General features: G+C 47.6%; 1 protein-coding gene across 2 annotated transcripts in view; it reads left to right on the forward strand.

The window, feature by feature from the left end:
• TBCD (tubulin folding cofactor D) overlaps positions 1-25,085 on the forward strand; it is a 176,107-nt gene that overhangs the window by 29,562 nt on the left and 121,460 nt on the right. For both annotated transcript variants that reach the window (XM_049859168.1, XM_049859170.1), the window contains exons 9-13: positions 3,793-3,838; positions 5,435-5,567; positions 15,027-15,163; positions 15,933-15,993; positions 16,910-16,984. In XM_049859168.1, coding sequence (XP_049715125.1) covers positions 3,793-3,838; positions 5,435-5,567; positions 15,027-15,163; positions 15,933-15,993; positions 16,910-16,984 — 452 coding nt within the window. The remainder of the gene's footprint in view (positions 1-3,792; positions 3,839-5,434; positions 5,568-15,026; positions 15,164-15,932; positions 15,994-16,909; positions 16,985-25,085) is intronic.

Genomic DNA, 25,085 nt, shown 5'->3' on the forward strand with positions numbered 1-25,085 from the left:
GATGGTTTTTTATTTTCCTGTTGATTGCTTGTCTCTTTTCCTTGGGGTGAGAAGAAACATAAGCCTTCTACGCCAGTTTGTTTCTTAGATCCCTTTCTACCCATCTACCCTTCTTCTGGAAAATTCTTCTCCATGTCCTGACCAGTATCCATTGGCAGAAAATGTGTAGCAGATACTCTGACTCCAGTAATGCGTAAACATGACTACTGTGTGTCTTACTGGTCACAACTGCCCCTGCCTGCCACATGGCCGAGGGCCATTCCCTGGATGTGATGCATGGACATTCTGCCTCGGCCATGTCTGTGGGTGCCTGGGGTGACTCTGGTGCTATGACTTACCAGCTGTTAACTACAGGTAGTGAGGTGGAATCTCCCTGCTAGTGTTTTTCTACTTCTCATCTAAAGCTATTGGCATGATAGAGAGGGTTTTGCAATTTTGGAAAAGTTGGCAAAATTTATACTAGCAATTATTTTTACACCAAGAGATTATCTGCAGTTTTATTTAAGCATATGATTACCAAGTATCATTTTGAAGGTTGTTTTAAACCTGAATGGCGTTTATGGCTTGCGGCCTTGTGATTTTTCCAGATGTTTTGTAATGCTGGCTTTAAGTTTCCACATGATACGAGTTACCAGCGAGCGGGGTGGTCCTGGCAATGTCCTGCTGGTTCTCAGTGACCCTGTACTCTGGGAGCAGGAGCAAGGAGGCGAGTGGGGGGGGTGCTGCTGCCCTGGTGAGCAGGTGTGTGGCTGCAGGGCATTGCTGCTGTCCCTGAGGTGTGTCTGGGAGGGTCTGTAGCCCCCCGCCCTGCCCCCCTCCAGCTCTTCTGACGGTGCTTCCTACAGGAGCAGAGGTGGGTTCTTGGGAAGCCATTGCTCCCAGGCGGGCCGTGCCGTGCCTTCTGAATTCCTTGCACTGGGGATGATCGGTGGCACTTCAGAATGGAAACTTCCAGATTAGCTTTGTGAGCTTTGACATTTTATTTAAAGTTAGAAGTATCTAACTGCATCTCTTGTAAGCCTGGTGTGGCTCCAGCCTCCCTGTCTAGTGGGTATGTGAGTAGGTGGAGCACCAGTGAAGCTCTTGGGGGCTGTCACAGCTGAGAGGATGGGGTGAGACCCATGAGGTGCCCTGGCCGCAGGAGAGAGCGTTTGTCCACAGCTGAGAGGATGGGGTGAGACCCATGAGGTGCCCTGGCCCCAGGAGAGAGTGTTTGTCTGTGGCCAAGAGGATGGGGGGTGACCCATGAGGTGCCCTGGCTTCAGGAGAAAGCGTTTGTCTGTGGCCAAGAGGATGGGGAGTGACCCATGAGGTGCCCTGGCCCCAGGAGAGAGTGTTTTGTCTGTGGCCAAGAGGGCTGGGAGTGACCCATGAGGTGCCCTGGCCCCAGGAGAGAGCATTTGTCCTCAGCTAAGAAGACGAAGTTTGACCCACGAGGCGCTTGGGCCCCAGAAGAGAGCTTTTGTCTGTGGCCTAGAGGATGGGGCCCCAGGTCAGAACGCTTCCCATCAGAGGGGAGCTGAGCTGTGTGTAATCAGATTACCTGGACCATTAAGCATTTTACGCCATGATATTATTCCTAGTTGCAGGCCAGTTTTCTAGGTTACAGGGGACAGGCATCTGGGGTTCAGGTTCTCCTGCTGCTGTGCCTGTCTTAGCAGCCAGGGTTGGGGGAACAGCAGGAGGCTGACTGTAGGCAGCCCCTTTCCAGAGTCAGGTGGGAGGTGGGGTGTGGTGTGCAGAAGTCATAACGTGTTTCTCCAAGGGGGCTTCACACCACATCCAGCTCACCAGCTGCAGGACAATGTTCTTTCCATGGAATCGTCTTCCTGACTTCTTCCAGAATCCATGAGAAAGAAGACAGGGCACCTGGGTGGTGGTTCCCTCATAAACTGAGATGGAAAAACAGTACTTTGAAGTATCTGGTAATAGTTTACCAGGTCCCAACATGGGGGTACTAGATGAAGCGTTTGGAAGTCAGGCCCTGCTCCACTTTCTCAGCACCGGGCAGTTGTTGGCCTGGTCCCTGTGTGTTCCTCGTGTCCATGTCCTGAGATGATGGGGTGGAGTAAATCTGCTGAACCTCCAAATCCTGTATGGTAAGCCCACGACTTTGGGGGTTGAGTCGTTGCAGGGTGAAGTAATGGGAGAAAGAGTGGAAGATGGTGTCACCCTGCCAAGGGCTTTGAATGCCAGATGCTAAACTGGACACTCCAGGCCCAGGGTGGAGCTCACAGTGGCAGGCTGCCTGTGTTGCCCGGAGCTGTAGTTGCTCCCGGAAGGGGCCGCTGAGTGTGGTGTCACAGAGGGCCCTCAGATCCAGAGTCCCCACAGCCTGTCTGAGTGGCGTGTGTGGCTGAGTTGTGAGGTTCTGGGTGGGATGTTTGCTGCACTGGTTGTTCGTGTAGGCCGTGGGTGCTGGCAGGTGGTGCAGGCCCTAGGGGCTGGTGTGCGCCTCTGTGGCCTTGGGCGCTGGTGGTGGTGCAGGCCCTGGGGGCTGGTGTTCGCTTCTACGGCCGTGGGTGCTGGCAGGTGGTGCAGACACTGGGGACTGGCGTGTGCCTCTGCAGCTGTGGGTGCCGGCGGGTGGTGCAGGCCCCGGAGGCTGGTGTGCGCCTCTGCGGCCGTGGGTGCTGGCAGGTGGTGCAGGCCCTGGGGGCTGGTATGTGCTTCTGCGGCCATGTGTGCTGGCAGGTGGTGCAGACACTGGGGGCTGGTGTGCGCCTCTGCAGCTGTGGGTGCTGGCGGGTGGTGCAGGCCCCAGGGGCTGGTGTGCGCCTCTGCGGCCATGTGTGCTGGCAGGTGGTGCAGGCCCCAGGGGCTGGTGTGCGCCTCTGCGCCTTCTCTCTGCCTGCCGAACCTCCTTGACACCACAGCCTGATTGTCCTCAGTTTGTGGTTGTGGGCGGGGAGCGGGGGGGGGGGACGGACAGGGATGGTTCCAGTAGCTCTGGCCTGGGACTGTCTTGTTATGTATGGCGGCAGCCACTCTTGCCTTCTAGTGAAGTGCTGTTTTCTGGAGGAAAAGACATTTGTCAGCTGTTTCCTGATGTCTGTGGCTCCAGGATGCTTTGAGTTAGGGGCTTGGAGCACTTTTATGTAAAGAGGTTTGTTTGTCCTTGAGGCTTCAAAGTGGAGGGAGGGCTGGAGCCAGCATTTTCGTAACGATCAGCTGTTTCTTGGCCTGACCAATCAGATTGGTTTATTTTAGGTGCAGTGTTGGAGGCCTGTAGGTAGGATGGCGGCACCTGTATGCATGGGGAGGTGACCCGACAGCGGGCTTAGACACTGTCACCAACCGCACTGGGACCTTGGGAGCATCTGTGATGGGCCTGCAGGGAGTCCTGCCGCTGGGCTCTGGGGGGAGGGGCTGCTTCTCACTGTCAGCTGAGGGCAAATGTTGGAACCATACTTTGCGTGAAGTCCTGTGACCTGTGACTTCCATATGTTGATATCTTTGTTTATACACAGACAATTAAAAAGCCACTGGGATTCCTTAGTCCCCCTTTGACAGGCTGACGTCTTTACCATAAGCTTGGGTTCGTTCCAAAGATGGTCTGATGAAGACTCAGCTTCTGCCTCTGCCGGGTGCTGGGCTTCATCACCACCTGGCCCTGGGAGATGGCCTCCTGGGAACAGTTCCTCTGCAGTCTCCCATAACCCCCAAAGCTATTCTTTTGTTATTTGGTGGTGAGTAAAAATTTCTGGAAGGTACAGTAAATTGATCTGATAATTTATGTTGTAAATTCTTAAATGTATTTGCAGCATTTTGAAAGGATTTTTCTTTTTTTAGGCACAAATATTTAAACATGGAAAACGTGAAGACTGTTTACCCTATGGTAAGGTTTATTTTTAAGGGAGGGTATGTTTGTGTTGTGAGTTTGAGTGTGTCTCCTTAACATTTTATTCATAGGTGTAAAAATCTGTAACTTGGTACATTTGGACAGTGTCATAGTTCTTTTTGTTTTTGGGTTTGTATGTTAATAATTGGACTTTTAGTAAAATCCCCTAATTGTCAGAAATTTAGGAGATTGCCTGGGGCCGTGTACTGGATGCCAAGGTGTTTCATGGTCCTCTGACTCCATGTTCCATGTGTTTGGTCCTGGGGGGCCTGGTGGAGGTGAGACAGCCAAGGTCATCCTGCCCCCTGGCCCCAGGAGCACCTTGTGCCCTTGGAGTGGTGGCCATGCCTTCTGCCCTTCTGCCTCACTGTCCTAACTTTAGGTGGAACCTTACTGTATGATGATAAGTACGTAAGTGCAGCTTTTTCCTCTGCAGAGAAGTTTACTGCCTGTGCCAAGAGAAATTTTTCATAATTCTATGCTTTAGAAGATGTCTGAGCTTCTGTTTTAAATACTAGAGTCTTTTTTTTCTTTTGAAATTTTATTATAGAAATTTCAAACATATATAAAAAAAGAGACTGGTATAATGAACCCCCACATTTCTATCTTAAGCTTCAGAATATGATTCGTGGTCAGTCTTGCTTCACATGTAAGTCCAGCCCCCACTCAGCATCCTGTCATTTCCTGTATGCAGTCCAGTATGTCCTCTGTGAGACAGGGACACTGTAAAAACACCACCTCAGGGCCCCAATCACACCCAACACAGTGGGCAGTGGCTGCTCAGCCTCTCCACACTTCTAGCCCGCTGGCATGCCTGCCCTGTGGACTGGCACATGCAGGTGCCTTTCAAGGGTCCTCCAGGTCACTCTGTACACTACGTGGGTCTCCACATGTTATGATGACTTGATTCTAAAGGCAGACGTTTGTGAAGTGTGGACAGAAAGCACCTGTGCCCACCAGGACCCTCCCATGTCTCAGTGACACCCGAACACTGGGCAGTCACATGTCTGCCACTCCCAGGCCACACTCCAGACCCTTGACCTGCCTCGGGATGAACTCTCAGCTTTATCCTTGACTCCTCTTCTTTCCTCTTTTCCCATATTCAGTGGGTCTTAAAGTCTTATCCATCTTACCTCAAGCAGTGATGTCTTTCCCTGGTCACTGTCTCACACCCAGGCCTCCGCATCCCTCATGGCAGGTGGTGCCGTCCTCCTTGCTGTCCTGGCCTGGCTCCCCTCAGTGCCTTTCCTTCCTGTGAGGCCCCTGCCGCGCCACACGAGCCTCTCCCCAGGCCCAGGCATCCTCCTTGAATCCCACTGCAATTCACACCGTGTCTTTCACCTTTGTGAGGGCCGCTGTCTTTACCCAGAATGTCTGCCCCTTTCTGCCCCTCTCGGGCACTCTCATTTGTTCTGCTGACCTCCAGACACGGTGCTCATGTGGGACTCTAGCTGGTTAGTCATCACACCATGCACTTGTGGGGGTCTGCCCAGTTGGTGTGGTCTTGGTGCTGTAGATGCCAAATACTGATGAGGCAGGTTGAAATCAAGAGATCCTTTCCACCATGCTGAGTCTAACCTGTTGTTGTTTCAGCGTCCACCATTCTCGAGTGCCTCAATAACTGCAGACTCTCAGAAAGCAACCAAACCCTCCTCCGGAAACTCGGGGTGAAGCTCGTCCAGCGGCTGGGTTTGACCTTCCTGAAACCCAAGGTGGCAAAGTGGAGGTGAGTAGAGTAAGTGTGAACACGCTCAGAGCACCTCTTACTTGGTTGATGTTGTGACTCGTTTGTTCCAGGTGGCAACGGCAGAGACTGATGAATAAGAAGTGTCTCTTACTGTGGTGGTTAAGATTGTGTGTCAACTTGGCTGGGCCATGATTCTCAGTGTTTTGGCAGTCATATAATGTTGTGATCACTTCCCTGTTGAGATTCTATATGTGATCACCCCCATGATGGAATCTGCAGTGAGGAGCCAGTTAGTTGAAAGGGAGTTTCCTTGGGCGTCTGGCCTGCATCCAATATAAGCAGACATTCTGGCAAGGCTTGGGGGCTTTTTGCTCCTGCAGCTGGCTCCTGTTAGTCTGACCTCCAGTTCTTGGGACTTGAGCTAGCAGCTTACCTGCGGTCTTGCCTGCTGATCTTGGGATTCATTGATCTTTGTAGACGATGAGCAAGAGCCCTGCTCTCTGACCTGCCGATCTGGGGTTCACCAGCCCCTGAGGTTGCGTGAATCAGGAGAAGCCTCTATCTTGATCCACTGAATTGGGATATTCCAGCCTCTACAACTGTGTGAGCCATTTCCTTGATATAAATCTCTCTAAATATATATTTATACGCTTTACTGGTTTTGCTTCTCTAGAGAACTCAGCATACGTTTTTTCTTATTCTTAAAAGTGTTTCTGGTTTGGAAATGTTCAATCTTCCTTTTGGTTGGTCTCTGACTATACATCTTTCAGGTAGAATAATCGAAGCTGGAGGGATGACAAGAAAAACGTGTTGGTGTGTTTTATGTGATGTGTTATGCAGATCTAAAATATTATTTCAGCTTGTATGTGGTAGAGCTCACAGTAACTTCTTAGTACTAAGATCAGCCACGTTTATGATGCTCAATCGCAGTATGTAACTGATGGGTTCCATATTGGGGTGCAGAGGTGTGTGCTCATTGAATTGTTTGTTCTGTCAGTTACTGAGAGAGGTTCAATAAAATCAATTATAATTGTGGATTTAGTGATCTCTTCTAGTTCTGACAGTTTTGTTTGATATATTTTGAATCTGTGATACTAGGAGCGTACATGTTTAAGATCACCTTTATCATTATGAAATATGTCTTTTCTTGTGGTGAAGTCTACTATTTCTGATATTAATAAAACCTCAGGGCCCCCCCTCACCCACCTGGGAGTATCTCCCCTTTTATCCTATCTGTGTCTTTATATTTAAAGGGGTTTCTTATAGATAGCATATAGTTGGGTTCTGTTTCTTTTTTCTTAATTTAGCCTGGAAATCTTTTTTTAACTATAGTGTTTAGTTCATTTACGTTGAATATAATCCTTAATATGTTTTTGTTAGGTGCCTCTGACTCATATTGACCCTGAGTAAAACAGAACGAAACACTGCCCGGTCCTGTGCCATCCTCAACAATTGTTGCTGTGCTTGAGCCCATTGTTGAAGCCACTGTGTCAGTCCATCTTGTTGAGGATCTTCCTCTTTTTCACTGACCCTCTACTTTACAAAGCATGATGTCCGTCTCCAGGGACTGATCAGTCCTGATAACATGTCCAAAGCATGTCATATAAAGTCTCGCCATCCTTGCTTCTAAGGGGCATTCTGGCTGTATTTCTTCCAACATAAAAAAAACCAAGGTAGATTTGTTCATTCTTTTGGTAGTCTATGGTATGTTCACTGCTTTTCCCCAACATCATAATTCAAAGGTGTCAGTTCTTCTTAGTCTTCTTCATTCATTGTCCAGCTTTTGCATCCATATAAGGCAATTGAAAACACCATGGCTTGGGTCAGACGCACCTTAGTCCGCAAGGTGACATCTTTGCTTTTCAATACTTCAGAGAGGTCTTTTGTAGCAGATTTGCCCAATGTAATATGTCTTTTGATTTTTTTTTTACATAATTTTTATTGTACTTTAAGTGAAAGTTTACAAATCAAGTCAGTCTCTCACACAAAAACCCATATACACCTTGCTACACACTCCCAGTTACTCTCCCCCCAGTGAGACAGCCTGCTCTCTCCCTCTACTCTCTCTTTTCGTGTCCTTCTCGCCAGCTTCTAACCTCCTCCACCCTCTGATCTCCCCTCCAGGCAGGAGATGCCAACATAGTCTCCAAGTGTCCACCTGATCCAAGAAGCTCACTCCTCACCAGCATCCCTCCCCAACCCATTGTCCAGTCCAATCCATGTCTGAAGAGTTAGCTTCGGGAATGGTTCCTGTCCTGGGGCAACAGAAGGTCTGGGAGCCATGACCACCGGGGGTCCTTCCAGTCTCAGTCAGACCATTAAGTCTGGTCTTTTTATGAGAATTTGAGGTCTGCATCCCACTGCTCTCCTGCTCCCTCAGGGGTTCTCTGTTGTGTTTCCTGTCAGGGCAGTCATCGGTTGTAGCTGGGCACCATCTAGTTCTTCTGGTCTCAGGATGATGTAGTCGCTGGTTCATGTGGCCCTTTCTGTCTCTTGGGCTCGTAATCACCTTGTGTCCTTGATTCTCCTTTGATCCAGTTGGGTTGAGACCAATCGATGCATCTTAGATAGCTGCTTGCTAGCATTTAAGACCCCAGATGCCACTTTTCAAAGTGGGATGCAGAATGTTTCCTTAATAGATTTTATTATGCCAGTTGACTTAGATGTCCCCTGAAACCATGGTCCCCAGACCCCTGCCCCTGCTATGCTGGCCTTCGAAGCATTCAGTTTATTCAGGAAACTTCCTTGCTTTTGGTTTAGCCCAATTGTGCTGACCTCCCCTGTACTGTGTGCTGTCTTTCCCTTCATCTAAAGTGGTTCTTACCTACTCTCTAATTAGTGAATATCCCTCTCACACCCTCCCTCCGTCCCCCGTATCCTAACCACAAAAGAATGTTTTCTTCTCAGTTTAAACTATTTCTCAAGTTCTTATCATAGTGGTCTTATACAATATTTGTCCTTTTGCAACTGACTAATTTCACTTAGCATAATGCCTTCTAGGTTCCTCCATGTTATGAAATATTTCACAGATTCATCACTGTTCTTTATCGATGTGCAATATTCCATTTGTGAATATACAGTAATTTATCCACTCATCCGTTGATGGGCACCTTGGTTGCTTCCATATTTTTGCTATTGTAAACAGTGCTGCAGTAAACATGGGTGTGCATATATCTGTTCGTGTAAAGGTTCTTATTTCTCTAGGATATATTCCAAGGAGTGGGATTGCTTGCTGGATCATATCGTAGTTCTATTTCTAGCTTTTTAAGGAAGCGCCAAATCGATTGCCAAAGTGGTTGTACCATTTGACATTCCCACCGGCAGTGTAAAAGTGTTCCAATCTCTCCACAGCCTCTCCAACATTTATTATTTTGTGTTTTTTGGATTAATGCCAGCCTTGTTGGAGTGAGATGAAATTTCATTGTAGTTTTGATCTGCATTTCTCTAATGGCTAATGATCGTGAACATTTCTTCATATACCTGTTAGCTACCTGAATGTCTTCTTTAGTGAAGTGTCTATTCATATCTTTTACCCATTTTTTAATTGGGTTATTTGTCTTTCTGTAGTTGAGTTTTTGCAGTATTATGTAGATTTTAGAGATCAGGCGCTGATCAGAAATGTCATAGCTAAAAACTTTTTCCCAGTCTGTAGGTAGTCTTTTTACTCTTTTGGTTAAGTCTCTGGATGAACGTTTAAGTGTTTGATTTTTAGGAGCTCCCAGTTATCTAGTTTTTCTTCTACATTCTTTATAATGTTTTCTATACTGTTTATGCCATGTATTAGGGCTCCTAACGTTGTCCCTATTTTTTCTTCCATGATCTTTATTGTTTTAGATTTTATATTTAGGCCTTTGATCCATTTTGAGTTCGTTTTTGTGCATGGAGTGAGGTATGGGTCTTATTTCATTTTTTGGCAGATGGATATCCAGTTATGCCAGCGCCACTTGTTAAAAAGACTGTCTTTTCCCCATTTAAGTGATTTGGGGCCTTTGTCAAATATCAGCTGCTCACATGTGGACGGATTTATGTCTGGATTCTCAATTCTGTTCCATTGGTCCATGTATCTCTTGTTGTACCAGTACCAGGCTGTTTTGACTACTGTGGCGGTATAATAGGTTCTAAAATCAGGTAAAGTAAGGCCTCCCACTTTGTTCTTTTTCAGTAATGCCTTATTTACCTGGGGCCTCTTTCCCTTCCATATGAAATTGGTGGTTTGTTTCTCTATCTCATTAAAGAATGTTGGTGGGATTTGGATCGGAATTGCATTAAATGTATAGATCGCTTTTGGTAGAATAGACATTTTTATAATGTTAAGTCTTCCTATCCATGAGCAAGGTATGTTCTTCCACTTAGGTAAGTCTCTTTTGGTTTCTTGCAGAAATGTACTATAGTTTTCTTTGGATAAGTCTTTTACATTTCTGGTACGATTTATTCCTAAGTATTTTATCTTCTTGAGGGTACTCTAAGTGGCATTAATTTGGTGATTTCCTCTTTGATGTTCTTTTTGTTGGTATAGAGGAATCCAACTGATTTTTGTATTTTTAACTTGTATCCCGATACTCTGCTGAACTCTTCTATTAGTTTCAGTAGTTTTCTGGAGGATTCTTTACGGTTTTCTGTGTATAAGATCAAGTCATCTGCAAATAGAGATACTTTTACTTCTTCCTTGCCAATCTGGATGCCTTTTATTTCTTTATCTAGCCTAATTGCTCTGGCTAGGACTTTCAGCACAATGTTGAATAAGAGTGGTGATAAAGGGCATCCTTGTCTGGTTCCCGATCTCAATGGGAATGTTTTCAGGCTCTCTCCATTTAGGGTGATGTTGGCTGTTGGCTTTGTATAAATGCCCTTTATTACGTTGAGAAATTTTCCTTCTATTCCTATCTTCCTGACAGTTTTTTATCATGAATGAGTGTTGAACTTTGTGAAATGCCTTTTCTGCATCAATTGATAAAATCATGTGATTCTTGTCTTTTGTTTTATGTATGTGGTGGATTACATTAATTGTTTTTCTAATGTTGAACCATCCCTGCATACCTGGTATGAACCCCACTTGGTCATGGCGAATTATTTTTTTGATATGTTGTTGAATTCTATTGGCTAGAATTTTGTTGAGAATTTTTGCATCTACATTCATGAGGGATATAGGTCTATAATTTTCTTTTCTTGTGCTGTCTTTACCTGGTTTTGGTATCAGGGATATGGTGGCTTCGTAGAATGAATTTGGTAGTATTCCATCCTTTTCTGTGTTCTGAAATACCTTTAGTAGTACTGGTGTTAACTCTTCTCTGAAAGTTTGGTAGAACTCTGTAGTGAAGCTGTCAGGACCAGGGCTTTTTTTTGTTGGGAGTTTTTTGATTACCTTTTCAATCTCTTTTTTTGTTATGGGTCTGTTTAGTTGTTCTACCTCTGTTTGTGTTAGTTTAGGTAGGTAGTGTGTTTCTAGGAATTCATCCATTTCTTCTAGGTTTTCAAATTTGAGTATAGTTTTTCATAGTAATCTGATATGATTCTTTTAATTTCAGTTGGGTCTGGTATAATATCTCCCATCTCATTTCTGACTCGGGTTATTTGCTTCCTCTCCTGTTTTTCTTTTGTCAGTTTGGCCAATGGTTTATCAATTTTGTTGATTTTTTTCAAAAAACCAGCTTTTAGTATTTGTTAATTCTTTCAGTTGTTTTTCTGTTTTCTATTTCATTTAGTTCAGCTCTAATTTTTATTATTTGATTTCTTCTGGTGCCTGTGGGTTTCTTTTGTTGCTCTCTTTCTATTTGTTCAAGTTGTAGAGATAGTTCTTTGATTTTGGCCCTTTCTTCTTTTTGGATGTGTGCATTTATTGATATAAATTGGCCTCTGAGCACTGCTTTTGCTGTGTCCCAAAGGTTCTGATAGGAAGTGTTTTCATTCTCATTGGATTCTCTGAATTTCTTTATTCTATCCTTAATGTCTTCTATAATCCAGTCTTTTTTGAGCAGGGTATTGTTCAGTTTCCAAGTGTTTGATTTCTTTTCCCTGCTTTTCTTGTTATTGATTTCCACTTTTATGGCCTTATGGTCAGAGAAGATGCTTTGTAATATTTCAGTGTTTTATATTCTGCTAAGGCTTGCCTTATGACCTAATATGTGGTCTATCCTAGAGAATGTTTCATGTGCACTAGAAAAGAAAGTATACTTCATTGCTGTTGGCTGGAGAGTTCTTTATATGTATACCAGGTCAAGTTGGTTGATCGTGGCATTTAGATTTTCCAAGTCTTTATGGAGCTTCTTTGTTGATGTCCTGTCCTTCACCGAAAGTGGTGTGTTGAAGTCTCCTGCTATTATTGTGGAGCTGTGTATCTCACTTTTCAATGCTGATAGAGTTTGTTTTATGTATCTTGCAGCCCTGTCATTGGGTGCATAAATATTTAATATGGTTATATCTTCTTGGTGTATTGTCCCTTTAATCATTATGTAGTGTCCTTCCTTATCCTTTCTGATGGATTTAACTTTAAAGTGTATTTTGTCAGAAATTAATATTGCCACTCTTGCTCTTTTTTGATTGTTGTTTGCTTGATTTTTTTTTTTTTTCCATCCGTGGTGTGTTAGTTTGTGTCTCTAAGTCTAAGGTGCATCTCTTATAGGCCGCGTATAGATGGATCTTGTTTTTTAATCCATTCTGCCACTCTCTGTGTCTTTATTGGTGCATTTAGTCCATTTACATTCAGGGAAATTATGGATAGGTGTGAATTTAGTGCTATCATTTTGATGTGTTTTTTGGTGTGTTGACAGCTTCTTTTTCCCACTTGATTTTATGTGCTAAGTAGATTTTCTTTATATACTGTCCTTTCCTCATATTTGTTGTTGTTGGTTTTGTTTCTGCTGAGTCTGTATTTTTCCCTTGTATTTTATTTTGATGTGTAGGATAGTTTGTCCCCTTATTATTTCCCCATATTTTTCTAAATTTAAAACTAACTTTTATTTCTTTGTATCGCCTTATCGTCCTCTCCATATGGAAGGTGTATGATTACATTTCTTAGTCCCTCTTTATTATTTTAATGTTGTCTTCTTTTACATAATAATGTCGCCATTACCCTGTGTTGGGCTTTTTTTTTTTTTTTTAATCTTGCTTTGTTTTTTTGAATTTCCCTGTCTGGGTTGACTTCTGGTTGCTCTGCCCAGTGTTGTAGTCTCGGGTTGATACCTGAAATTGATTTTCTAACCAAGGAACTCCCTTTAGTATTTCTTGTAGTTTTGGTTTGGTTTTTACAAATGCCCTCAACTTGTGTGTTTATCTGGAAATGCCTTAATTTTACCTTCATATTTAAGAAACCCTTTTGCTGGATATTTGATTCTTGGCAGGCAATTTTTTTCCTTCAATTTTTTAAATTTGTCATCCCATTGCCTTCTTGCCTGCATGGTTTCTGCAGAGTAGTCCAAGTTTATTCTTATTGGCTCTCCTTTTTAGGTGACTTTTTGTTTATCCCTCACTGCTCTTATAATTCTCTCTTTATCTTTGGTTTTTGCAAGCTCATTTATAATATGTCTTGGTAACTTTCTTTTAAGATCTAGCTTATGTGGAGTTCGATGAGCATCTTGGAGAGATATCTTCTCATCTTTCACGATATTAGGGAAGTTTTCTGCCAACAAATCTTCAACAATTTTCTCTGTGTTTTCTGTTATCCCTCCCTGTTCTGGTACTCCAATCACTCATAGGTTATTTCTCTTCATAGAGTACTTCATGATTCTTAAGGTTTCTTCATTTTTTAAAATTCTTTTATCTGATTTTGGTTCAAATATATTAGTGCCAAGTGATTTATCTTCGAGTTCAGAAATTCTAGCTTCTTGCTCAATTCTGTGCCTCTGACTTTCTATCGAGTTTTCTAATTCTGTAATTTTATTGTTAATCTTCTGAATTTCGGATTGCTGTCTTTCTATGGATTTTTCCAGTTTATGAAACTTTTCATTATGTTCCTGAATAGTCTTTCTGATTTCTTCAGTTGCTTTATCTGTGTGTTCCTTGGCTTGTTCTGTGTATTGCCTAATTTCCTTCCTGATGTCTTGAAGGGTTCTGTATATTAAACTTTTGTATTCTGCATCTGGTAATTCCAGGAATGCATTTGCATCTAAAAGATCCCTGGATTCTTTGTTTTGAGAGCCTGTTGAGGTGATCATGGTCTGTTTCCTTATGTGACTTGATATTAACTGTTGTCTCCGAGGCATCTATAAGTTATTGTATTAGTTTATGCTTGCTTACTGTGTCGTAGCTGCTTGCTTTCTTTTGTTTTGGTATACCCCTGTGGGTTGCTTGAGTGAGCAGAGCTCCCAGCTTGTCACAAATATACCTGTTTCACTTGTTTTTTCGGGTCTTTGTTGTAAAGAGGGCTCAACGGAAGCGTCTGTGTATTCCGCCATCTTGGCTCCGCCTCCATCTTTTGATTTCTTGACTGCTGCTTCCATGGGCATTGATTGTAGGTTCAAGTAAAATGAAATCCATGACAACTTCAGTCTTTTCTCTGCTTATGATGATGTTGCTTATTGGTCCAGTTGTGAGGATTTTTGTTTTCTTTATGTTGAGGTGTTGGGTTTAAGTCTATCATCTTGCCATTTGTTTTCTATCTTTAATTTTCCTTTCTTTGTTATTATGAATTTTTCAGTCAAATAGGCTCTCCGTATTTCATTTTTGTTATATTTTTTGGTGTCATTCTTTTAGTGGTCTTTTAGTGTCTGTGATGTACCTAGATACAAATTTTTTTGTATTTATGCTTATTTCCTTGGTGTTCCCAGAGGTGAAATCTGTAGGTTGATATCTTTATCAGATTTGAAAAATTCTCATTATTTCTTCAAATTTGCTTCTGTCCCATTCCCCCTCTTCTCCTTTCTGGGACTCTAAATATAAGCATTCTCCTTTCATAGATGGGGAAACCAAGGCACAGAAAGGTTCAGGACCTGTGCATAGTCTTACAGCTAGGTGGACGGGGAGCTGGGCCCAGAGCCCACGTGCCAGCCCCCTGCCCCTCCGTGGGGTGCAGCTACTGTGTTGGGAATGGCTGGCTCTGTGCCAGAGTTATAAAGCTGTGGCCACACCCAGGGAGAGGTGCTGCTGGCCTTGACTTGGGTGGAAGGGACGTGGTAGCATTGGGAAGAGTGGGCAGCAGATGGGAGGGTGGAGTGCCAGGGCAATGAGGGCCTTGGCATCCAGCCTGGTGGACATATTTCAGGTGCCTGTTGACCATTTGAATATCCTCTTTGGTGAAATGTCTGTTGAAGTACATAGCTCATTTATTGTTTGGATTGTTAATCTTTATGTTGTTAAGTGGTGGAAGCTTACTTGTATTTTGGATATCAGACCATTATCTGATTCATTAAAAAAAAAAAAAATTTTTTTTTTTTTTTTTTTTTGGTTCCTAAAAATTTTCTCCCAGTCTGTAGGTTATCTTTTCACTTTGTTGATAAAGATAATTTCATTTTTAGCTTCCAGGTTGTAAGGACTGATTTGAAAGGGTGCCTGTGTTCTGCGCAGGTACCAGCGTGGTTGCCGATCTCTGGCTGCTAATCTGAAGCTTTCTACCCAGGGGCAAAACAAGCAGGTGCCCAACACTGGGACTCCTGACGGAGAGGAAGACTACGACGTGCCAGAGGAGGTGGAGAATGTGATAGGTATGTGGACGCCCTGGCCCCTTAAGTTAGGCCGCTCATTCTCAGAGTTTCTGTCTGAGGGATGTGCAATAAGCCACTCAGCACAGCACTCTTGGTACTCACCTGGCAGGAGGTAAGGCTGTGTCTCCAATGCTTCACCTGTACACTTGCGCCATTTCTTGCCAGCTCCTCCGGGTGTGTGCCACGTGGCTTCACCACACACCTCTCCCCTTTGTGGTCATCGTCTCCAACCTTCCATTGCCTTCCTTGCTCACATGGAACCCGGGGGGCACACGGAACCAGGGGGGGCACACAGAACCCACGGAGGGCCCACGGAACTGGGGAGGGGGTCACAGGAACCTGGGGGGAGACTCAGGAACTGGGGGGAACCGCAGGAACCTGGGGGGACCACAGGAACCTGGGGGGGCACAGGAATCTGGGGAGGACCACACAGAACTCGGGGGCACATGGAACCCGGGGGCACAGGTGACTGACCTCATGGCTCTTGGTGTGGTTGGAAGAGCTTGGCTGGCCACCGTGCCCTGGAGGAAAGTTTACCCTACTGTTATGGTCTTGATCTTTGGATCTACTTCTTAAGAATGATGGCAAAAATTGGATTTAAATGGTTGTTTAAAGATGTGGGAATGTTCCGCTCCTGTAATTAAAATAGCGATCCTTGGTGTGGTCCTTCATGGTGCGCTGAGTAGTGTACAGGGTGGACTGTCCACGCTGCACCATTCAGAATTTGGTCTAGAGCAGTGGTTCACTTCTGATGTTTCTCTTCCTGCAGAGCAGCTGCTGGCTGGGCTGAAGGACAAGGACACGGTCGTGCGGTGGTCGGCAGCCAAAGGGTACGCACCTGCGCTCTTCCGTTGTGGGTCAGATTTGCCTCTTACCTTCCAGACGTTCCTTTCCTTTGCCCCCCTGCAGACAGGCATGTGGCCCTCCATTCTCATCACCCCATTGCTCCCCACGGACAGGCGTGTGGACCCCCATCTTCATCACCCCCACTGCCCCCCACAGACAGGGGTGTGGACTCCCCGTCCTCATCACCCACTGCCCCCCACAGATAGCATGTGGATTCCCCTACCTCATCACCCTACTGCCCCCACAGACAGGTGTGGCCCCCATTCTCATCACCCCACTGCCCGCCACAGACAGGCGTGTGGACTCGCCGTCCTCATCACCCCACTGCCTGCCACAGACAGGCATGTGCACCCCCATCCTTATCACCTCACTGCCCCCCACAGACAGGCATGCGGAGTCCCCTACCTCATCACTCCACTGCCCCCCATAGACAGGTGTGGCCCCCTGTCCTCATCACCCCACTTCTCCCCACAGACAGATGTGGCCTCCCTATCCTCATCACCCCACTGCCCCCCGACAGACAGACACTGGTCCCCCCCCTACAATGGAGCCAGCCCAGGGTGCTGTGTGATGGGTGTAGAGGGAGCAGCCTTGGACAGGTGTCATTGTGATAAATGGTCCGTCTCTGTGGTGAGATGCTGCCGCGGTGCTGATGTAGACCAGGTACTGCAGCCCCACTGGGCATCCATGCTCGGGCTCAGCCCCTGGGCTCAGAATGGGCTCTTCAGGGCCCCTCACCCTGATGTGCTTTGAACGTGCAGTTGAGCATTGTGTGTGCAAAGCACACACCTGCCCGCCCATGCCCGCCCCCTAAAGAAGGAGTGTTGCCCTAGACCGTCTACCTGCGCTCAACCCGTGCCCACCGACAGGTGTGAGCCATGTGCTGCTTTTCTCTTTCAGTGTTGGCAGGATAGCTGGACGGCTTCCCAAGGACCTGGCAGACGATGTGGTGGGTTCTGTGCTGGATTGTTTCAGGTACGTGAGATGATCCTTGCAAAACTCAAGTTTAATACCTTTTATGCTTTCTTTCAATTGAATGATCTGTCTTAACACAAAAGGTCTTTTTAAAGTCAAGTTTGAGAACCCTAGTTGTATCTAATACACTGCTTTTGTCAGTTTGGAATACATCATATGTAAAGACCTTAAGGAAAAATAAAACTCAGTTCTGAACACGTACATGGGTAGATAATAATCCTTAGAGAAAACCTTTGGCTGTGAGGGTGAGATCTAGACTTGTGTCGTCCAAGAGAATGTTCTGTGTAGATGGAGTGTTCTAGACCCGTGTCATCCAAGAGAGCTTTGTGCAGTCATGGAATGTTCTAGACCTGTGTTGTCCAAGAGGGTGTTCTGTGGCGATGTAATGTTCTAGACCTGTGTTGTCCATGTGTTCTGCCGTGATGAAATGTTCTAGACCTGTGTCTTCCAAGAATGTTTGGTGGCAATGGACTGTTCTAGACCTGTGTCGTCCAGTGGAGCATTGTGCAGCGATGGAATGTCCTAGACCTGGGCCATCAAAGAGAGCATTCTGCGATGGTGAAACGTTCTAGACCTGGGCTGTCCAAGAGAGCGTTCTGCGGCAATGGGGTGTTCTAGACCCGGGCTGTCCAAGAGAGTGTTCTGTGGCGATGGGACGTTCCAGACGTGGGCCATCCAAGAGAGCGTCCTGTGGCGATGGGACATTCTAGACCTGTGCCCAAGAGAGCGTCCTGTGGCAATGGGACATTCTAGACCTGTGCCCAAGAGAGAGTTCTGTGGTGACGGGACGTTCTAGACTTGTGCCGCCAAGAGAGTGTTCTACAGCGATGAAACCTTCTAGACCTGTGGCATCCAAGTGAGTGTTCTGTGGTGATAGAACGTTCTAGACCTGTCATCCAAGAGAGCATTTTGAGGTGATGGAATGTTCTAGACCTGTGCTGTCCCATGTGGTAGCCATTAGGCACATGTGGCTCTTGAGTCCTTAAAATGAGCTAGTGTGACAGGTCTGAACTTCAGATTTTATTTAATTTTAATGAATTTAAGTTAAAAAGCCACGTGTGCTTGTGGCTGTGTTGCATCTGTTTAGCAGCCTCGTGAAGAATTTGGGGCGTCTGGTGGCGCACGATCTGTGATGATGAGAGGGTGGGCTGGTGTGGGCCGATAGGTTTCAGTTGTCAGCCTAGGGCTGCAGGCAAGTGAAGGGCAAGCCCCATTGAGTCGCTTTGCTCCTAGAGTGGAGGCAGGGGACAGACACATTGGCACAGTTCCCACCAGGATTGTGCACTTCACTGTATAGATGTTGCTCCTTGTCTGGAAGTGACGTCCTTGTGGACAGGTACTTGGTGTTAGCCACCTGGCCCCATGACCCTCGTTAGGATGGCTTTGTGGACGGGCACTTGGTGTTGTAGGGCACCTGGCCCCGTGACCCTCGTTAGGACGGCTTTGTGGACAGACACTTGGCATTGTGGGCTGCCTGCCCCTGTTACCCTCATTAGGATGGCCTTGTGGACAGGCAGTTGGTGTTGTAGGCTGCCTGGCCCAGTGAACCTTGTTAGGATGTCTTTGTGGACGGGCACTTGGTGTTGTGGTACGCCTGGCCCTGTTACCCTCATTAGGACGGCCTTGTGGACGGGCAGTTGGTGTTGTAGGCTGCCTGGCCCAGCGAACCTTGTTAGAATGTCTTTGTGGACGGGCACTTGGCGTTGTGGGCCGCCTGGCCCTGTTACCCTCATTAGGACGGCCTTGTGGACGGGCAGTTGGTGTTGCAGGCCGCCTGGCCCCGTGACCCTTGTTAGGACGGCCTTGTGGACGGGCAGTTGGTGTTGTAGGCCGCCTGGCCCCATGACCCTTGTTAGGACGGCCTTGTGGACGGGCAGTTGGTGTTGTAGGCTGCCTGGCCCAGTGAACCTTGTTAGGATGTCTTTGTGGACGGGCACTTGGCGTTGTGGGCCGCCTGGCCCTGTTACCCTCATTAGGACGGCCTTGTGGACGGGCAGTTGGTGTTGTAGGCTGCCTGGCCCCGTGACCCTTGTTAGGACGGCCTTGTGGACGGGCAGTTGGTGTTGTAGACCACCTGGCCCCGTGACCCTTGTTTGTGGTTGCTTTTCCTGAGGGGCTGCAGGGTGTGTGACTGTGCTGCCACAGAAGCTGTGCCGTCAGCACTTTCGGGTGCTCGGGTGGGTGCTGTTAGTCACCAGGGACAGCTCTATGCACCTAGCAAAGTGCGGCCCCTTCTCGAGCATGTTTCCTCTTCCCTTCGCCTCAAGCCTGCTCACTGGCAGTTCAGGAGCGCAGGAAGCAACATGTCAAGTGCTGGTTGCCTGAGACAGATGTGCATGCATGTAGAACCCACCTCCACTGTTCCCAGCAGAAACCACAGACCCCTTCTCAGGGCAGCTCTGGGGGCGCCTGGACGAGGGACAAACAAGTCCTTCTCTTGCCTTCCTGCGTTGACATGGTCCTGGGTGTGTCCTGGACCTCCTGGCATCGTGATGGGTGTGCTGATGGTGCCTGTTGGTCCCGGAGCAGGGACACTTATCTGGGGGTGGGCTGTGTGGGGCCGCTGTTGATGGGGCTGCAGCCGGAGCCTCCTGTCGAGGGGAGGGCAGGGCAGGCCTTGGGGTGAGTGAAGGTGCCGAGCTCCTTTAGCCAGCCCTCCCCCTTTCCCAGCTTCCCTCCGCCTCTGCCCCACGTGCTTCCGGCTGTCCTCTTCTTCGTGTAGTGCTTCTTCATGGCCTCCTGTCTGTGTAAAATGCCTTTCCCCCGACGTGTTCCTCCTCTCTTCTCCATTCTCCTGCTTTTCCTCCCTGCTGTGCCTGGCCTGACGTGCGCCCTGCTCCTGGGCTGGCTGTGGGGTGCACCTGTCTGCCCTCCTGGTGTGGGCATGTTCAGACCCGCTTTCCCACTCTTACGTCTTTCCCGAACCTTGTCCCCTCTTCTTGACAGGCCTGTGGCTTGAATCTGCCCCCTCCACCCTGAGCTTGCCCCTTAACTCCCAGGTACAGCTTTTCTCTCCAGAAGGCGTGGTCACTCTTCCAGGCTTGAATCCCTCATCCAGTCTGTCTCATCCTATCTAGCGTCATCCTCACACTCTTCTTGGCCTTCATTTTTGTTTATTATTTAATGTGCTTGTCTCATCTTCAGCTTGATTGTGGCAGATGAGAGAGTGACCCTCCAGGGCCTGCAGCAGGGTGTGGTGAAAGGGGGTGCTCGGACCAAGTCTGAGCATGACCCGGGCCAGGCAGGGTCTGAAAGCATGGGACCCAGGATCCCACATGTGGGGGTCCTGGATCTGGGGGTCCAGGTGCCCAGGGCCCAGGTCTAGAACCTGGGAGGCTAGGGTCCAGGGGTCCCAGGGTCTAATATACATGGGGGATCTGTGGTTCACACATGGATGGGAGCCTGTGGTGTCCATGTGTGTGTGGGGGGCGAGGGTCTGTGGTTCACACACGGATGGGAGCCTGTGGTGTCCGCGTGTGTGTGTGTGGGGGGGGTCCGTGGTTCACACTTGGACGAGAGCTTGTGGTGTCCGTGTGTGTATGGGGGTGTCTGCGGTTCACGTGTGGATGGAAGCCTGTGGTGCTGTGTGTTGGGGGGGTGAGTGGGCGCGGGGGGATGTGGTGGTGCTTCCACCCCTCCTCGTCGTGGTGTCCGTTTAATTTCCATTTTTCTGGCCCCTTAAAGGCGAATTGAGTGTGGCGCAGGTTTCTCCCACATGGGCTCTGCCACTCGTGCCTGGGGCCCATGCTCTCCAAGGGGCACTGCTGAGGCCTCTGCTGTCCTTCTGCATCTCCCTCCTACTAGGGACTGCAGTCCAGGGAGCAGTCCCCGTCTCAGCAGGAGCCTGTCTGCGATGGCATCTCTCTGGGCCTTTTAATTTTACTAAATTTTTGACGGGGTTCCAGGGCCTAGCTGCTCTGCTTGTAGCGCCTATGCCTGGCTGGGAGCTGCACCTCTTTGGAGGGTGTTATGGATTGAACTGTGTCCCCCCAAAATGTGTATCAACTTGGCTAGTCCCTGATTCCCAGTATTGTGTGATTGTCCACTATTTTGTCGCCTGATAGGATTTTCTTATGTGTTGTAAATCCTACCTCTATGATGTTAATGATGCCGAGTTAGAGGCACTTATGCTAATGAGGCAGGATTCAATGTAAAAGATTAAGTTGTGTTTTAAGTCAATCTCTTTTGAGATATAAAAGAGAAGCACACAGAGAGACATGGGGACCTCCTACCACCAAAAAAGGAGTGCCAGGAGCAGAGCACATCCTTTGGAGCTGGGGTTCCTGCACTGAGAAGCTCCTAGACTAGGGGAAGATTGATAACAAGGACCTCCCTCCAGAGCCAACAGAGAGAAGAAGCTTTCCCCTGGAGCTGGCACCCTGAAATTGGACTTGAAATTTAGCCTCCTAGACTGTGAAAGGATAAATTTCTCTTTGTTAAAGCCACCCACTTGTGGTATTTCTGTTACAGCAGCACTAGATAATTAAGGGAGAGGTGCACCCTTTCCTGAGTCCCCCGAGGCACCCTCTGCGTATCAGGCCGTGAGCTTGGGCCCATGTCTGCCTGCAGTGAGCAGAGCAGAGTAGCCACTGCAGGGAGGAGGTGCCCTTCCTATGTGCCCCCAGAATGCGAAGTTGGGGTCCTCTCTTGGGCATGAAGTGTGGCCTGGTGTTACGAGGCCTCTGACAGACAGTTCCTGCTGGACAGTGGCCTCACCTCCATGGCTGCTGTTTGGAAATGGACATTGGCACCATAGGCACTTGTGTTAGGACTTGAATCATCGTGACACTGATGTTTTATTGAGTTCATTAAAATGTTACTATTCCTTTAGGAAAAGTTTAAAACATTTCTCTCAAATTAAAATTTAAAAGGACACAAAGTGCTGATAATTCATTTTGAAAATGGTCATACAGCCTTTGGAAAGGACATTTAAGAAAGCCTCTGGGACTTTAAACAGTTGTGATGGAGATTGTGTCATGAGTATGGTAAGCTGTGGGGCAGAGCCCTGTCTGTCGCCCCGTTTCAGAGCACACCTGGCACATGGCGGCAAGTGGGGAGTGTCGTCGGGTGAACAGATAACCCTGTACTCTCTGCTGTCTGTGTGTACTGCGTGGTAGTAACCCTGTACTCTCTGCTGTCTGTGTGTACTGCATGGTAGTAACCCTGTACTCTCTGCTGTCTGTGTGTACTGCACGGTAGTAACCCTGTACTCTCTGCTGTCTGTGTGTACTGCGTGGTAGTAACCCTGTACTCTCTGCTGTCTGTGTGTACTGTGTGGTAGTAACCCTGTACTCTCTGCTGTCTGTGTGTACTGCGTGGTAGTAACCCTGTACTCTCTGCTGTCTGTGTGTACTGTGTGGTAGTAACCCTGTACTCTGCTGTCTGTGTACTGCGTGGTAGTAACCCTGTACTCTCTGCTGTTTTAGTGTCTGTGTGTACTGTGTGGTAGTAACCCTGTACTCTCTGCTGTCTGTGTGTACTGCGTGGTAGTAACCCTGTACTCTCTGCTGTTTTAGTGTCTGTGTGTACTGCGTGGTAGTAACCCTGTACTCTCTGCTGTCTGTGTGTACTGCACGGTAGTAACCCTGTACTCTCTGCTGTTTTAGTGTCTGTGTGTACTGCGTGGTAGTAACCCTGTACTCTCTGCTGTCTGTGTGTACTGCGTGGTAGTAACCCTGTACTCTCTGCTGTCTGTGTGTACTGTGTGGTAGTAACCCTGTACTCTGCTGTCTGTGTACTGCGTGGTAGTAACCCTGTACTCTCTGCTGTTTTAGTGTCTGTGTGTACTGCACGGTAGTAACCCTGTACTCTCTGCTGTCTGTGTGTACTGCACGGTAGTAACCCTGTACTCTCTGCTGTCTGCGTGTACTGCGTGGTAGTAACCCTGTACTCTCTGCTGTCTGCGTGTACTGCACGGTAGTAACCCTGTACTCTCTGCTGTCTGCGTGTACTGCACGGTAGTAACCCTGTACTCTCTGCTGTCTGAGTGTACTGCGCGGTAGTAACCCTGTACTCTCTGCTGTCTGCGTGTACTGCGTGGTAGTAACCCTGTACTCTCTGCTGTCTGCGTGTACTGCGTGGTAGTAACCCTGTACTCTCTGCTGTCTGTGTGTACTGCGTGGTAGTAACCCTGTACTCTCTGCTGTCTGCGTGTACTGCGTGGTAGTAACCCTGTACTCTCTGCTGTTTTAGTGTCTGTGTGTACTGCGTGGTAGTAACCCTGTTGTCTCTGCTGTCTGTGTGTACTGCGTGGTAGTAACCCTGTACTCTCTGCTGTCTGTGTGTACTGCACGGTAGTAACCCTGTACTCTCTGCTGTCTGTGTGTACTGCACGGTAGTAACCCTGTACTCTCTGCTGTCTGTGTGTACTGCACGGTAGTAACCCTGTACTCTCTGCTGTTTTAGTGTCTGTGTGTACTGCGTGGTAGTAACCCTGTACTCTCTGCTGTCTGTGTGTAGTGCACGGTAGTAACCCTGTACTCTCCGCTGTCTGTGTGTACTGCGTGGTAGTAACCCTGTACTCTCTGCTGTCTGTGTGTACTGCACGGTAGTAACCCTGTACTCTCTGCTGTTTTAGTGTCTGTGTGTACTGCACGGTAGTAACCCTGTACTCTCTGCTGTCTGTGTGTACTGCGTGGTAGTAACCCTGTACTCTCTGCTGTTTTAGTGTCTGTGTGTACTGCGTGGTAGTAACCCTGTACTCTCCGCTGTCTGTGTGTACTGCGTGGTAGTAACCCTGTACTCTCTGCTGTCTGTGTGTACTGCGTGGTAGTAACCCTGTACTCTCTGCTGTCTGTGTGTACTGCGTGGTAGTAACCCTGTACTCTCTGCTGTCTGTGTGTACTGCGTGGTAGTAACCCTGTACTCTCTGCTGTCTGTGTGTACTGCGTGGTAGTAACCCTGTTGTCTCTGCTGTCTGTGTGTACTGCGTGGTAGTAACCCTGTACTCTCTGCTGTCTGTGTGTACTGCGTGGTAGTAACCCTGTACTCTCTGCTGTCTGTGTGTACTGTGTGGTAGTAACCCTGTACTCTGCTGTCTGTGTGTACTGCGTGGTAGTAACCCTGTACTCTCTGCTGTCTGTGTGTACTGCGTGGTAGTAACCCTGTACTCTCTGCTGTCTGTGTGTACTGCGTGGTAGTAACCCTGTACTCTCTGCTGTCTGTGTGTACTGCGTGGTAGTAACCCTGTAGTCTCTGCTGTCTGTGTGTACTGCGTGGTAGTAACCCTGTAGTCTCTGCTGTCTGTGTGTACTGCGTGGTAGTAACCCTGTACTCTCTGCTGTCTGTGTGTACTGTGTGGTAGTAACCCTGTACTCTGCTGTCTGTGTGTACTGCGTGGTAGTAACCCTGTACTCTGCTGTCTGTGTGTACTGTGTGGTAGTAACCCTGTACTCTGCTGTCTTGAGTGTCTGTGCTTACTGAATGCTAGTAATGCAATTTAGTTGGTTTTCCTAAACATATGTTTGCTATCAAATTAATTTATCCAGAATGGGGGAAAGTCCTATAGTCTGTGTTGCCCGTCGGTGAAGCGAATTTCCGTGTGTACGTCGGCTGCCAAGTGCGGGGGCTCTCAGAGCACCTCTTCCAACTCAAGCAGCAGTCAGTCTTGCTCTCCGTAGCCAACACCAGGGTGCATGCTGGACAGGAGAGGTGCCAGACCACCTCAGGGTCTGTATTTCAAATGCCCAAGCCCGTTGCCATTGAGCTGATTTCGACTCATAGTGACCCTGTAGGACAGAGTAGAACTACCCCATGGAGTTTCCAAGGAGCTGCTGGTGGATTTGAACCACCAACCTTTTGGTTAGCAGCTGGCTGCGGCACCAGGGTTTCCATCGTATTTCAAATAGTAAGAAAAATTCTCTCAATGCCATTTTCTTACCCTAATTTTTTTATCCTGAATTTGATTGCTAAACATTGGGGTGTCGTTTAAAGGAGGGCTTACTGTTCGTTTTGTGCTAACAGATTATATTCTTTATTTGTATGATGGCTGTTCTGTGAGTCCCAGGCTTTTCCTAAGTGTTACCTACCATCGCTTTATGGGTGGTGTGCTGCAGGTGCAGCAGGGCTGGAGAACCCTTGTATGCGGGCGGGAGGACGACAC

This window comes from Elephas maximus, chromosome 19 (genome assembly GCF_024166365.1).
Source record: "Elephas maximus indicus isolate mEleMax1 chromosome 19, mEleMax1 primary haplotype, whole genome shotgun sequence".
In the NCBI taxonomy this organism is placed as follows: Eukaryota; Metazoa; Chordata; class Mammalia; order Proboscidea; family Elephantidae; genus Elephas; species Elephas maximus.